This window comes from Harpia harpyja, chromosome 11 (assembly GCF_026419915.1).
Source record: "Harpia harpyja isolate bHarHar1 chromosome 11, bHarHar1 primary haplotype, whole genome shotgun sequence".
Taxonomy (NCBI): Eukaryota; Metazoa; Chordata; class Aves; order Accipitriformes; family Accipitridae; genus Harpia; species Harpia harpyja.
In genome coordinates, this window is record NC_068950.1 from 420,489 (window position 1) to 436,485 (window position 15,997).

General features: G+C 51.9%; 1 protein-coding gene across 1 annotated transcript; it reads left to right on the forward strand.

Annotated features, from left to right (window-relative positions):
- The first annotated feature begins 3,639 nt into the window (after positions 1-3,639).
- Positions 3,640-15,458, forward strand: LOC128147898 (hippocampus abundant transcript 1 protein-like). The gene is made up of 12 exons (XM_052801128.1): positions 3,640-3,874; positions 6,518-6,613; positions 8,476-8,538; positions 9,689-9,816; positions 10,255-10,369; positions 10,943-11,161; positions 11,884-11,997; positions 12,469-12,540; positions 12,956-13,068; positions 13,237-13,334; positions 13,904-14,070; positions 14,159-15,458. The coding sequence occupies exons 1-12, from the start codon at positions 3,791-3,793 to the stop codon at positions 14,366-14,368; spliced, it is 1,479 nt and encodes a 492-aa protein (XP_052657088.1). The 5' UTR covers positions 3,640-3,790; the 3' UTR covers positions 14,369-15,458.
- The last annotated feature ends 539 nt before the right edge of the window (positions 15,459-15,997 follow it).

A 15,997-nucleotide genomic window follows, 5' to 3' on the forward strand; every position in this document is an offset into this window, starting at 1 on the left:
CTTTCTGACCTCAATCAAGTAACTCACCCTTCCTCCAGCCCTGGGGCTGCTGATTTTTTCCAGTCGTTCAAAGGGCTAGACCTCCTGCCAAGCCCAGCACCAACCTACAGCATCCCGCTCACTGCAGGGCCCAGAGAGGGGCCGGTGCATGTCCCCCCCCCCGGTGTGAGATGGGTGCTGGGCTGGCGTGGGCAGAGCCGGGGACTCCCGCTGGGGTTTCCTGCTGGTGCCCCGGGGCGGGGGGAGCTGAGCTCAGGCAGAGGGTGTGAGCCCCATCTCTGCGAGGCGACGGGGTGATGCTCCAGCACGACTCACGCCAGCTGCCCAGTGCTGCCCTGGCAGAGCCGTGGACAGAGCCCAGAGCCACCACTTCCTTTCGAGCTCGCCCTCAGCCCTGGCATTTCCAGGGCTTTGCCACGGATGCCGACTCCCCCACCCCAGCCTGGCTCCAGGCTGGCTGGCCGCAGAGGGGCAAGGGGGCCCACAGCTGAAACCCACCCCCTGGCTCAGAGCGGGGCCTGCAGCTGCTCCACCACACTGGTGTCCCGGGGACCCTCGCCTTTCCCCAGCCCACCCCAGCCCTGCATCCCCTCCATCGCCGAAGTCATTGTAATGCCCAGGCTGTGTCCCTGCGCTGCCAGCATCACAGCCTCTCTGCAGAGCAGACGCGCTTGGCTCTGGCTTCCCGAGGAGCCTCCTTGACCGGGTGGAAACCACCCCACTCTCCTGCCTGCGGAGGCGATGCTGCTGTGGCCGCACAGCCGGGTGGGAGCTCTCCCCCCACGCCAACCGGCACAAACAAAACCGGAGCCTCCCTGGAGGCCGGCCATGCCCTGGGCAACGCGCGGCCGCCTTTGTCTTGCCTTCTCCTCGCTGTCTCCCGCTCCCTGGCAGGTGATGGGGTGAAAGCCAGTAATTGCTCTAAGTGCGATCAATAAATCAAGGTAATAGAATTACATTTGCTGTTGCCATATTAGGAACCGCTTCTCTGCGCTCTCCTCTCTCCGCCCTCCTTGGGTTTGTTTTTAAACTGCTGCAGAGCACTGGAATGAGTTGGGCTCCTCCATGCTCTCACGATGGCTCTGGCGGGGACTCGGGTCCCTGCCCAGTGCGGGTGGCTCTGGGTGCGCGTTCCCAGGGCCTGGGGGTCAGCCCGAGGGAAGGCACCGGGTCCCTGTGGAGGTCACGGGCGTTTTGCCCCATGCCATGCGCAGAGTGCTCTGGGGACTGTGGGCACCCCGCGGCGTGGGGAGGGGAGCAAAGCTGGGCATGGAGCAGCAGCCCCCACCAGCCCTGTGCCCACCATGGCAGCATGTTTGCCTGCAGCCCTGGGGAGATGGAGCTGCTCTCCTCTCCTGCACAAGTCCCTGGTGACCAGGGGATTATTTTCATCTCATTTGCAGCCAGTCTCAGGCTCTGGAGAGTTAGCTTCATGTCAAGGGCTTTCCCTCATCTCCTTTTAATCATTACTTAAAGGAAAGCCTCCATGAATAAAGGCTGGATTGCAGCCTCAGGTGCTCTGTGGGCAGGAGGAGCCCCGCAGCATCTCATCACCCCACTGCTCTGCGGGGCAGCATCCCACCCCACCGCAAGATCCCTCCAGGCTCTCCCCGTCACCCCCGTGAGTGCATGCTGCTCGGTGGCCCCACAAACCCATGAACTGAGCGATGCTGCTGGGGCGGTCAACTTGAGTGAGGGTGGGACGAGCAGGGCTGGCCCCCACCCTGCCACTCCCCAGCGCCACCTGATTTGCATAACTTTTCTAAACTGTGCCCAATTAATCTCCTTACACCTCTGGCACTGCATTAGGGGAATCAACATCAAGTGCTCTCCAATCCATGAAGGATTAATTAGGAAAAAACACGTGTGCGCACAGCCAAGCATGCGAGCGACTCGTCGGTGGTGCCGAGGTGGGTGCTGCTCTCCCGCCACAGCATCAGCAGCTGCACCACAGTCCCCCAGCAGTGCCGAGCCCCTCCAGCCCAGGGCCCAGCTGCCACCTCCCCATCTCCCCTTGGCGCCAGGCTCAGGGAAAGGGCAGGGATCCTCCCAGGAAGGCGTTCGGCTGTAATGACCCCGACTGAGGCCAGATGAGATGCTGGCACAGAGCGGACAGAGCCACCAGCCCGGCACCGAGCACGGCTGCAGTGGCACAGGGACAACCTTCAGCACCCGTGGGTCCCTGTTCAACCTTCCTGCCCCCAGCCCAGCTCCTGCTCCAGCCAGGAGGTGCCTGCAGGCATGCCAGCGGTGTGGCTGGGAGAGCCGGCAGAAGAGCAGACCTGCCCTTTGCCATCCATCCGCGGGAATGCCTGCAGCGACTGCAAGCCTGGCAAAAATAAGCCCTGCGGGGAGGGGGGAGAGAGCCGGCAGCTCTGTCCTGAGACAGAGGTGGTTGGGTGGGAGAGCACGGGGGAAGCAGGGGCTTGACGCAAGCCTGGTTTGATTTCAGCTCCATTATGGAAACCAGTCAAAATTTTAAACTTTTGAAAGCCGGGCAACAGAAGGGGCCCGGTCGGGTTGTAGCCAGAGGAAAACCTTGGGCAGGCAAGTGGGGGCAGGCAGCGACAACGACGACGTGCCTTAGCTGGGCAGCGATGAGCAGCGTCCCGTCTCTGGACCAGCCCCGGCAGCTGCGCGATTCACTGCAGGCGCCGCGGGAGACGGAGCCCGCACTGATGCCGAGCAGGAAAAACCTGGAGACACCGAGGTGACCCGTTACCGCCAATTTTGCGGGCACAGGCAGGGAGCAGGACCCCAGCCCGGGCACAGAACCACCCCCGCACCCGCCTGCCCCCCATGCCACAGCAAGCCGGACCTCCACCACCGGGTCTCTGCCCGGGAGCCCCTCCGGTACCCCACCTCCCCCACCCCGGGGGCACCCGAGAGAGGGGTCGCTTCGGCGGGACGGGCCTCTGCCCCGGTCCCTTGGGCTCTCGCCAGCCCTGCAGAGGGACTGCCCTCGGCGGCCCGGGGCGGGGGCTCCGCGGGGGCGCAGGACGGAGCAGCCGCCGCGGCGGGCCCGGCCCGGCCCGGCCCGGCCCGGCCGAGCTCAGCCCTCGGCAAAACCTCGGTCGCCGCCAAGCGCCGACGCCCGCTCGGGAGCAGCTGCTCGGCACCGGGGGGCAGACCCCCCCCCCCTTAGGCCCATCCGGCCGGCACCGCCCCGGGCCAGGTCAGGTGTCGCTAATGAGGGGACGGAGCAGCAGCCGCTCTCCCCCGGGACGGCCCCCGCTCCCCACGGCGGGCGACGGGGGAGGACCGGGGAGGACCGGCGCGTCCCGGCATGCCCCGCCCCCCGCCGGCGCTGGCAGGGAGCGGCCCCGCCCACCGCGTTCCCGTCGTGCCTTGCGCCGCCCCGGCAGGTGCCGTGACGTCCTGGCCCCGCCCCCCCAGTCCGGCGGAAGAGGCCGCGCGGCGCCGCTCGCCCGTGCCCTCCGCCAATCAGAGGCCGGGAAGAGGCGGAGCGGCCAATGGGGCGCGAGGGAGCGGCGGCGCGGAGCAGGGCGCCGGAAGTGCCCGTCAGCGCCCGTCAGCGCCGTCGTCCGGGCGACGGGGCTGGGCCGCGCCGCGGGGCGGGGCCTGCGGGCGGGCCGCCCTCCGCCGCCGTCGCCAGCCGGGCCGCCGCCCTCGCCCCGCGGCGCCGCCCCCGCGCCCGGCAGCCCCGGGCCCGGCGCTCCCCCGCCCGGTGCGGGTCCGGGTCCGGGCCCGGGCTCGGCGCGGCGCGGCCCGCCGCAGGGAGGATGGGGCAGCGGCGGAGGCCGGCGAACGGCAGCGGCCCGGCGGCGCCATGACCGGCGAGAAGAAGAAGAAGAAGCGGCTCAACCGCAGCGTCCTGCTGGCCAAGAAGATCGTCATCCGGGACGGGGCTGGCGTGAGCACGGGGGGCCGGCGGGAGCGTGAGGCGCGCTGCGGCGGGCCGGGGAATAACGGGGGGCCGGGGCTGGGCGCCGGGCCGAGGGCCCCCGGGGGGGCGGGAGCGGCTGCGGGGCTGTGGAGCGGGGCCTGCGGGGCCGGGGGCGGGAGGGGGCGGGCCGGGGGCGGGAGGGGGCTGGCCGAGGGGGGCGGGAGCCGGTGCGGGGCCCTGGGGCAGGCGGCGGTGGGGGGGTGGAGGCGGACGCCGGTGGCCGGTGGGAGGCCAGGCCTCTCCTCCGCTGGCTGCCCCGCTCCCGGGGGCCGAGCCCCAGGCAGGGGCACGGTCGCCGTGCCCGGCGCTGGAGCCACGCCGCGGCTGCCCGGGGTGCTGCTGCCGGCCCCGCTGCCTCGGGGCTGCGCGGAAGAGCGGGGCCCGGCCCGCGTTGCGGGGCGCGGGGCTGCCCTCCTCCAGACCGGCTGCTTGCTCCGTTTCCCTCTTTCACCGGGTGCAGGTGTTGACTAGTCGTGAGCCGCCAACGCTGACATTTCGTATTTGCTTTGAGGATGACAGGCTTCCTTCAGATCCCTGTAAAACATTTACCTCTTTCGAGAGGAGTTCTTTACTGTGGGAGAACCACCACGCTGTCGAGGCTCCGGTAGCGCGGGCGACAGCGTCAGGCCTGTACAAAGACAGCTGTGAGGTGGGCGCACCTGAGCTTAAGATGGTTGCAAGCTCTTTCCCTCTGGGCTTTCTCTCTCAAGAGAAAGTTGTGCTGGTCACGAGGCGCTGGCCTGCCCTATGGGCTCCTAGTATCTTCTTGCGTGTTTTTACTTTTTCTCTGTGGCATCTTTGTATTTTGCAGTAGCAGCTGTGCATCCTCTAGAGGAGTGGTTTGGTGGGGTGACCGTGTACACCGAAGGAGATTGGCTATCCTAAATTGTTTAATGACTCTAACACAGTAAGACAGTTGATAAGTGGAAGGAGTGACGTTAAGCTGTGAACAGGTTAGATCTGGACATACTCTGTAAAGAGAGATTGGCTGTTGATTTTGTTGCAGTCATGTGGTAGAAATGTTTTAACTGCTCGAGAGTGTAAAGAGGGACGATGGAAGGAAGAGGAGAGGGCTGATCTGTGGAGCAAGGTGGGTAACGATAGCTGTACTCTTAATTACTGGCTTTGTGCTGCCTTGGGGCTTCTTCCTCTGCTGCAAAACATTATCTCATTTGCGTGCAATACAGCTGACTTCTTTTAATGACCGTGTCCCCTGCGGGTAGGGTGCCTCTTGTGTTGATGCTGTTGATTTGTTTTTTAAGCAGACTTCGCCTGTCTGCGGGAGACAGTTTTACTAGAGTCTGTGAACATAAACAACGTTTCAGCAGAATAACGTCTCTTGCTGCCTTCTCTCATAGTTCAAACAATTTACAGCTGTATTAGTTATCTGAAATGCAGTATTACTCTGTCAAAGCCTGGGAGGATGCAACTGGGTAAAAGATTGCCCTTCACATGCCAAGTTTCTTGAATTCCTGTCCCTGAGAATCTGTCAGTAGTGAATGCTGGAGGCAGGATACTGATACAGATACATCTTTCGTCTGGTCCATTAAATGATTTGTATTTCAAGAGCACAGTGTAGAAATGTGAGTTGGCTGCAAGGAAATTAATACAAAAGTCCATTCTGTTGGCCTAGAGAAATGCTCATGGATTTGAGGTTTCCCATAGCAAATCGAGTATCCCTCTGGATGTGAGATTTGTGCAGCTGATGGAAGTTTTTTAACTTCTGGATACTCTTCAAGCTGCTGGAAGCTGTCTAAATTGCTGGGATTGCGGACATTTCAGGTGGTTTTATTAATAATGTATCAGGGCTAGACTACACTTCTTGGTGAGTTCAGATCATGTGGTTTACTAATACAAGAAATGGGTTCCTGTGGAACAGCACACTGTGCTACTAAATGTTTGGCCTGTGCGGTTCCCTGATGTAATTCAGTGGAAACTTGTGTGCTTTCCTCCCATTCCTTGCTATTTGTTTTCCCTGTGAGCTCATGACTTTGCAGGTGTGTCCTGTGTGGCAGGAGAAAACCTCCTGGGCTAGCAGCTGAGACTTGGTGCTTGGAAAAGAGAGAGAACAAATGCTACCCTGAAAATGCCATGAGAAGTCTTTACGGAAAGAAAGCTCAGCAAGGCCTTGAGGCGTGGGGTTTTTTTAACAGCTGATCTAAGGATGGTGCCTTTCCCACCATGCTGGGTAGATGGAGTTGGTGCTGAGGAGTAAAATTGCCTTCCCAAACTCCCAGAGTCTTCTCTGGGGTGTTGCACATGCTGCTGTCAAAATATGCAGAGAATTGAGGTGTTTCGTTTCCAGGTCCCTAAGGTGAGGATTGAAAGGATGATAAGTTTGGTCACGTTTAGAGAAAGCATAATGGTATCAAAGATATTAGTTCTTGGATAAAAAAAATTGAGAACAATCAGCTTTGTAGGAGAGGCATGTGTTGGTAGACCCTGGATGGAGAGATGATGCAGCACAAGCTCACCTGCGCTAGACAGCACTGAATGGCCTTGGGAATGGCTTAGGTCAGAGCTGACATTTCAGCATCCAAACCACAGATCTCGAATCTATCGCAGATCAGGATACATGTATTTTTTTACTTATGGACCTCTGTTTTGCAGCGACAGGGGATTGGAGAGCCCAGCGTGTACCATGCCGTGGTGGTTATTTTCCTGGAGTTCTTTGCCTGGGGGCTGCTGACCACACCGATGCTAACGGTGAGTAAGTCTCCCTGAGAACAATACTGGCTCTTGTAGGCTGGAGTTCACCTTGTGTTGATGAGGGTAAAGATCTTAACATAGGCCTTTGGAGTATAGGAAGTAGAAACTGAGATGTAATGGTTTGTACCTGAAAAAGCTGGAGCTATAGTAATTTTTTATGGAGTTGGGCAATTATTTTCTTAATTATTGTAGCTTAACTTGGAGCAAAGCACGAGTTAGATTTATGAAAGCTTTTGGAGGATTTCAAGAAAGCAGGAGTGAAAGACCTGACCTGAAATTAGTAGAATTTACTGGTATTTTACTGTAATTTGTTGCTTTTTTTTCCCCTAGGTATTAAAAAAAAAAAAAGTGCACTTGGGAGCTTAATGAAAACAAGCTGAGCAAATCTTTGACTTTCTATCCGAAGACTGCACCTTTTACCCTACACTGACTTATTTAGGGATAAAAGAATCATAGAATCATAGAATCATTTCGGTTGGAAAAGACCTTCAAGATCATCAAGTCCAACCATTAACCATGCCCCCTAAACCATGCCCTGGAGTACCCTGTCCACTCGCTTTTTGAATACCTCCAGGGATGGTGACTCAACCACTTCCCTGGGCAGCCCATTCCAATGTTTGACAACCCTCTCAGTAAAAAAATTTTTCCTAATATCTAACCTAAATCTCCCTTGCCTCAACTTGAGGCCATTTCCTCTTGTCCTATCTCCAGACACCTGACAGAAGAGACCAACACCCACCTCACTACAACCCCCTTTCAGGTAGTTGTAGAGAGCGATAAGGTCTCCCCTCAGCCTCCTCTTTTCTAGACTGAACAACCCCAGATCCCTCAGCCACTCCTCATAAGACTTGTGCTCAAGGCTCCTCACCAACTTGGTTGCCCTTCTCTGGACACGCTCAAGCAGCTCAATGTCTTTCCTGTAGTGAGGGGCCCAAAACTGAACACAGTACTCGAGGTGCGGCCTCACCAGTGCCGAGTACAGGGGAACAACCACCTCCCTGTTCCTGCTGGCCACACTGTTCCTGATACAGGCTAGAGAGATTTGTGTTGAACTACCACCATCGTTGTCTGGGGTGTCAAAGCACAGAGACAATTTCCTGGCAATTACTTGCTACACCAAGTCATGCTCATTCTAGGAGAGCCCACCAGTAACTCATTCAGGACTTGCCTGAGTTATGATTAACACAGGCAGCAAAGGCAACTTCACAATAAAGTTAAGTGCAGAGGGATAGCTTTATTAAAGAAACTTAAAGTCTCATCTTGGATATTTGCCTTTAGTTAAGGAGCTGTAAACTTCTGATTTAACAACTTCAGGAAGAATTCTCAGCTTTTTAAATGCATTTTCTGGTGGTGGTATGCCAGCTCACATTGAAGTCTAACGTGCCATGCATATTTTTGACCCGATCTCTGATATCTAGGTAACTATGTGAAAGGAGTCTTTGTTTTTGCAAAGGCATTTAGAAATATAGTATTAGCTTAGTAGTATAAAATGCAAATCGAACATATAGATAGTACAAAAGGGGGAGAGAAAAACAGAAAAGTTACATTGTCACATGAAGTAAAAACAGAGGGAAATCAGATGGTGCTGGGGATGGAGAAAGGCATGTTTCAGATTATCTTAGCCTTGCCCAAGCGTGCCGGAATAATTTATAGACCCAGGAAGTATTAAAGAAAGTGGCTGCCCATGTTGGAGAGGGGAGGTAGAGCTCTTCACGTAGGTGAAGCAGTGGCATTGTTGGTAGTGTATTTCCCATTTTCCCTGTTTTGTGCTTTTCCAGGCATCTAGCTGTCAGGTGCTTATGGAAATTTTGCAAACATTGCTAACTCTGTTTTTTTGGTTTTGGTTTTTTTTTCCCTAGGTGTTACACCAGACTTTTCCTCAGCATACATTCTTGATGAATGGCCTGATTCATGGAGTCAAGGTAAGGAATATTCCTTCCAGGCTTTCATTTGAATCTGCGATCAGTGCAAGAAGTGGCAAGCCATTAAAATCTGTGTCATTTGCTGATGTCAACCAGTATTGGACAGATAAATGTTCATATTTCAGTTTGGGGTGCTACTGGCAAACCTAATGCAAAATGAAGAACTGAGAGAGCATGGACATCGGGTAGCTTGTGTAGTTGATTTTACTGAGCAGTATTAACAATGTGCTGCTTGTCAGCCTGGGTTTGGGGCTATAACAGCTGTGTGTTTCAGCTGAAAATATTCTAATCAGCATGAGATCAGCCCCATATCCATATTCTGGAGTGTAACAAAATAAAAAATCAATGACATCTGAACTTTTCAGTAATAGAAGTTGAAACTAAGCGGGCCTTAGTGGGCTCTCCCGAGACAGAAGGTGGGGAGTGTGCTGTGGCACAGTAAGTTGGCATGGCGAGTTTGGACTAGACCAGCATTCCCAGGGCAGAATTGGAGGCAACTATAGCAAACAAGCAGTAGCCATGTGTTCTGACTTGGGAGTGTGGCAAAACAGATCGATCGTTAGGCCCTGGCTCTGGCAAGAGGATCTCAGAAAATGGCCCTAGAGAGGTTTGCTTCAATGTGAGTTGGGCACTCCCATATACACTTAAGGGCTCTTCCCTGTCTGTCTTGGGTTTGAAAGATGTTGAAAGGCATTGAACAATTTTATTTGTGCTTAACGGCCTTGCCATCTCATCGGGTCTGTCTTGTCTCCATCTAAAAGAGAAAGCCTTCCCTAGAACTGCAGCAGATGTTAATGTGATGGAGCTGTGCCAACATCTTTTTAGGTACTGGCAGGGCAACTCCCTGCTGCACAGGCGTGCCTGGGAAGACCACAGCTGCAGGCTGAGCAGTTGCAGAGAATGGGAAATAACTGGAGTGTTTAGCAGCACCTAGCTGGTTGAACAGTTTGGTTTTTTTTTTTCCTCCCTAAAAGGATGTGAGCAGTTTAACAAACTGTTCTGTTTTGGTAATATTGCCTGCTTGTAGAAAATAGGAATGGATTGCCTCCTTGTATTTTTATCTTTAGATAATGTTGTCAAAAGCTCTTAATATCGACAATCAGAATTTGACTGAGGGATTTCTCTCTGTCACCCTGTCTGTCTGTCTTAGGGTCTGCTTTCTTTTCTAAGTGCCCCACTGATTGGTGCTCTCTCTGATGTCTGGGGCAGGAAATCCTTCCTCCTCCTCACTGTCTTCTTCACGTGTGCGCCAATTCCCCTTATGAAGATCAGTCCATGGTGAGTTTACTCTTGTTATAACCGAGGGGTTCTGAGGAGAGGAATGAGTGTGAGACTGAACCGTGGGGGTTTTGCGGGTGTTGCGTTTGAAGATGAGATGGAAGAGCCTGTCCAGTGGAGAAGGATGCTCAGCCTGGAGACTAATTTACTTGTCTGGTTCTAGCGGAGGGTTCTGTGTCAGGAAGAAAGAGTCTGCCTTTCTTCTCCTGGTACCTATTCTGACAGCTGTGTTGTCACTATTAGGGCATGTTGATGTTTCCTTCTTGTGTGGGGAAAATAAGTGATCAAACTCCATGGGTCACCAGACTGAAGCTTGATGTTCCTGAGCGTTTTTGGTGCAATGAAGTAGGATGGACTGAAGGAAGAATAAGGGAGAGGTTCTAATTCAGCAGCCATGCAGTTGCTCTCTAACTCTGCCTTTGGCAATGCCTGTTTCAGGTGGTATTTTGCTGTCATTTCCATGTCTGGAGTCTTTGCTGTCACCTTTTCCGTGATTTTTGCCTATGTTGCCGATATCACACAGGAGCATGAACGCAGCACGGCGTATGGCTTGGTAAGGAGCTGAATAACTGGCTTGTCTCTTGAAAGAAATATTTGGGGCTTTGCAGGTAGGAAAGGTATAAAATTAGGGTGGGAGATTTATTGAGGCCTGAAGACAGTAGCAGTGAAAAGATGATACGTGCTTCACTAATAACACACTCTCCCTGTTCTTCTGTTCGTGATTTAGCACCGAGGGAGAGGGCTAATTTCTATGTGATCTGAGTAGCAGCAGTATTGTTGCTTATCCTTTAAACCAGCCTGGTCTGTGAGCTTCTTTGCACCGGGAAAGGGGGCAGGCTGTGATGCTGGCATCCGTACACATCCATATCACAGTAGCCTGTGATAGGGCCCTTTCTATAGGGCTACTGGCAGTATCATATGTGAATTGTTAGGATAGCTTTAATTTCCTTTTGCTAGAACTTAGCCTAGATCACACCAAGAGAACATGTCATCTTTCTGTCTACAGGAGTCCCTGTTCACCTGGATTATCTCCATCAAAGATGGCAAAACTAGTATCCTTGGGTTACTCTGGAGGAGAAAATAGGCTCTAGGAAGAAGAGGCTGTATTAATGTTTTATGCTTCCAGGTGTCAGCCACGTTTGCTGCTAGTCTGGTCACAAGCCCAGCAATTGGTGCATACCTTTCCCAAGCCTATGGTGATACGTTGGTGGTTGTGCTAGCTTCAGGCGTTGCTTTGCTGGATATTGGTTTCATCCTGCTGGCTGTGCCAGAGTCTCTGCCAGAAGAGATGCGCCCGGTCTCTTGGGGAGCTCCAATCTCTTGGGAACAAGCAGACCCATTCGCTGTAAGTAATCTTGCTGCTGTTTTTCTGCATGCTGGTAATGCTTATATTTGCTTTAGTTCTGCTAATTTCTCTCAAAAGGAAGATGCATTCCACAAAAGGTGAAGGATGCGAGGCTTAGATTAACCCCATTGAAGGTACAGTGTTCAACTGATGGCAGACTACGCATATCTAAAGCTGTCTAGCAGCTTCTATCCGATTTCATATGGCTACAAACCATCTAAAAGCATCTCCAGATATCCTGAAGCAAGAGCATCTCTTGGTGGAAATGTGCCAGGTGGTGGAATATAAATTCCATTACTTGGTAATAGTACTGTGTCAGGAGAAGTCTTTTGTGTTCCTGGCTTCTCAGGACCGTTGCTAGTGATGATGAGCTTTGCACCATTTCACCTCACCTTTGCTTGCTAGGAAGATTATTTTGGCTGTCTGAGGAAAAAACAATTCTGATCAAAAGCACTTGACTATAAATCTGAGAAACTGAAAGGTAAAAATTCCTCATTCTAGGGTGTAAGTTGATGCAATTGTACAACTGGTCTGGTGTGTTGTGGCAGTGTTTGTATCTTCCTCTGAAATGCTGGTCTGGTTTCATTCAAGCATTCACTTCTTAGATACAAGATGGTGACTTAAGCACTTGGATTTGCTGTCTTTGTACCTGGAGAATATTTAATTATATTAACTCCTTTTTTAAAAAAATTATTTTCATTCCCCACCCCCCTTCCCTACAGTCCTTGCGGAAAGTGGGTCAGGATTCTACAGTGCTGCTCATCTGTATCACCGTCTTTCTCTCCTACCTTCCTGAAGCCGGCCAGTACTCCAGCTTTTTCCTGTACCTGCGACAGGTTAGTCTCCTGTGACGAGGGAAGGCTCTGAATGCAGGAAATCCCAGCCTACAAATATTATCTTAGGTGCATGTCCTGAGGAAGCTCATCTTGGCCAATATCTTAGTAAAGTTGAAGTTATAAGAAATAGTGACTTGTTACAGCTTTCCTGAAAAATGTGGGAGCCTGGCAACCACTCTGTAGGCATTGCCAGGACCCTTGCTTGGCTTCTTGCTGGTGATTTGCCTGTCCATCCTGTCCATGCCACTTTCAGGCATTTAAGGTGAGCTCAATGATTTGAAGTTGTTTCTTCAGCCAGAGGAAAACCTTACATTTTATTCCTGTGGCAGCAGGGAGGTAGTGGAAGGTGTGGTTGATTAATGTTTAAGTACCTGATAAGCAATGTTGGTAAACATTAGTGACACTGATGGAGTGGCTTTTCTTGTATGGTGCAAATCTCCTGCCTGAAAAGTCCCTCTGGTGTTTTCACAGGTCATTGGTTTTTCCTCAGAGACTGTGGCAGCCTTTATTGGTGTGGTTGGAATTCTCTCTATACTGGCTCAGGTGAGAAGCCATTTCTGTCTTGGCTTTAGCAGTCTGGTTATAAGAATGTCCAAAATTTCTGATAACTGGAGCTGGTGAGTTGTCAGAATCCCTGCGGCCACACAGACATCATCGGACCCATGAGTGGCTACCTGTGGTCCCGCTTTCTTACCTTTTGAATGTAGCTGTTTGTTGAATATAACAAACTCTCGTAAACTGTGGGGTGGCTCCATGTTGCTCTGTGAAGCTCCATAGATTGTGCTCTGCCATGGACAGGGACATGCTGGTTTCTAATGATGTTATGAGAGTGGAGGAGTGCATGTGCATGATAGCCAGTCTCACAGCAGCAGAGTTCCCTCAGATTCCCATCCTTTTGTCTTCCAGTGCTGTCATCTGTCTTTGCACTTACTTTGAAAGCACCTGCTTTTCTTTCCAGACAGTAGTGTTGGGAATTCTCATGCGTTCGATAGGAAATAAAAACACCATCCTCTTGGGACTGGGCTTCCAGATCCTGCAGCTTGCCTGGTATGGCTTCGGATCACAGCCGTGGTAAGAGTTTGCCCACGCTTGTCTCCTGGTGTCAGCAGGTTTCTCCCTGCAGTGGCTCTGTGGCAGCTCCCTGTCCCCTGGCAGAGGGAAATGCTGCCCTGCCGCGGTGCTGGTCTGCGGCTGGCCCTTGGCAGTTTGCCTCCTAACTGCTGCCTCTTTCTCTCCGAGGATGATGTGGGCAGCAGGAGCTGTGGCTGCCATGTCTAGCATCACTTTCCCAGCCATCAGTGCCATGGTGTCTAGGAACGCAGACCCCGACCAACAGGGTGAGTCACTTGGGGATTTGTGTAATGGGTGAGTTCCTCCCAGCAGGCGCTTGAGCTGACGCACATTTGAATTCTCAGCATTGGTGGTGGAGGGGGAGGCAGGAACGTCAGTGCCAGCTGTGGAGTGTCATTTCATTCTTAGTAGTATTGACACTCTTGTCTCTTTGACCATAGCTGATGCTTTGGGAGGGAGTTCTTAAGTTACGCATGTAGGTGTTCAGTGTTGCCTTTGAGGTAGAGAGAAGACTGCTGCTTAATAATTTGCCTGCTGCATGGTTCGACCCTGAATCCTCAGACTTGGCTGTCTTAAATTCCAGTTCAGCTGGAAATTGTTGCTTGATGTGCCCATGCTCATTTTATTCTCCAAAGCAGCAAGCCCAGCATTACTGATTTTTGTAAAACTTGATACAGAGCAAAGCTAATCACCAGCTAACCACTTCATCTGTAGAGTGGGTGTCAATCCAGATCTGAATGTTTGATCCTGTCTTTAAATATGTAAGCATCCTTGAGGAAAACAAGTTTCTTCAGAAAGCTGGAGGCATACCTTCCTTTCCTCACTCTGTCCCCAGGTGTGGTACAGGGGATGATCACTGGAATTCGGGGTCTGTGTAACGGCCTGGGGCCAGCACTCTATGGCTTTGTCTTCTATCTCTTCCACGTGGAGCTGAATGAAATGGCTGAGGTGGAAACTTTGGGTAAGGCCTCCAAACCCAACATGGCCAATCCTACAGATGAGGTAACCTGTTCAGCTTTATCATTCCGTTTGCTGGGCTGCTTCTGTCCTTGCACTTGAGCGCTAATCGTTCATCTGTTTCTCCCTACAGAGCAGCATTATCCCAGGGCCTCCGTTCCTGTTTGGGGCTTGTTCTGTCCTGCTGTCGCTCCTGGTGGCCTTGTTCATTCCGGAACACAACCTTGCACTGAGATCAGGCAGCCACAAGAAGCACAGTAACGGAGCCCAGACCCATACCCACAGCCCACAGGCCGGAGGATCAGATGGCAAGGAGCCCCTGCTCGAGGACAGCAGCGTATGAGGTTGGGAGAGAAGGACCTGGCTTGCGTCTCAACTCCAGATCAAGGATGGACTTAGCCAGTGGGAGTTTGGGGAGAGAGGGTGGGGGGAGAGAAGAAATGACGTAACAGTCTGTACCACTATCAGCTAATGAGAAGGGACAGGGTTTCCCTTCAAGCCAAATACACCCAGCTGGTGCAAAAAGGGAATTGTATCATCTGGTGCTGATGGAAAGGGGAGATACTGAACTACTCCACATGAAGGGATAGTTCTTTAAAGCAAACCTGCCCTTGTACATGAATACTGAACTTCATGGTGTGACCTGCCAAATACTCGACTCGCCAGTGAAAAATTAAGGAGCTAGCATTGTCTTTGTTCTAACGTGAACTAACTGAGTTGCCAGCCAGAATAAAACAAGGCATCTGTTATGTGGCCCATCCCCTTATATAATTGGTACTTGCTCCTGATCCCATCACAACTCGGTTGGCTAACCTCAGCCCAGAGAGAGGCTTGACAGCTGTCTTGTGCAGTATGTGCAGCCTGTGCTGTGATAGTACACCAAGGAAAAAGTGTGTGCATGTGTGAGGAACAGATAGTGTAGTCAGCTGTGAGCAGATCTGCGCTGCTTGAGGATCTGATGAATTTGCACATTCTGGCCCAAGTGAAACTTAGACAAAAAGAAAAAATCTACTGACTTAATGTTCTGATGAAGATAAGAAAAATTAAGAAGTAAAGTTGCAACTGACACAAGGGGCAGATGAGAGAAGGGCAACTACACGAATTACAAATGCTTAGACGGTCAACAACGTTTGTATTTGTTTGTTTTTTCTCTTTTTGTTACAGTGATGTAACATTCGTCTGTTGCTACCTCCATAGGTAGTAGGTAGAAGGATTTTTCAGAAATCTTTTTCTGGAACTGTAAGGGTTATTTAGAAAATACAGTTCTCTGAGACGTTGGAGAAACAACTAAGCTCTGCTAAGCACTTTGATAAAGCATGGTTTCCTGAGAGAAAGGTCAAAGAAATAGCTGTTTATCTTGAGCATTTTTATAAAGCATGTTGATTTTTCCCCAAGCTCTTGCCATCTGATATTAAAACCAGATAATGACTGTAGCTTGTTTTTTCTCAGTCCAGAAGATCCTGATGGTGATGATTGCAATTGATTTGAACTTACAGGGTTGGATTCCATGTAGCATTTCTGAGCCTGCTATGAAGGCTTTTGTTGTGTTGAAAAATGGAACTGCAACCTCTGCTGCAGGGTTCAGCTCTGTTTAGAGAGAGCAGCAGATACTTGAACTTGAGTGTTGTGAAAGAAGCTGAGACAAATGTATAGGGAATGCTTGGTTGTTTATAGATACACAGAGATATGGCAGAGGGCAGGAAACAATTGTTCTCATTTGAGTAAGATCAGAAGTAATGGCATTGAGCAATCACTGGGGAAGTAAAGACCAAACTGGGAACACTTAAGCAATTAGTTGTTAAGGGAGTTGAGGATACAGTGGCCAAAAATAGTCCTGTCTCAGAGCGGGGTATGTGCAACAGCTGCCATTCTCTGGCTGGGATCCCTTCTCTGTAGGTTTGCGACAGGTAACCTAGGGGAGAAAGGCCAAAAGGGAGGGAGCGCTGTCACCTAATGTCTTGGGTCTTTGCAA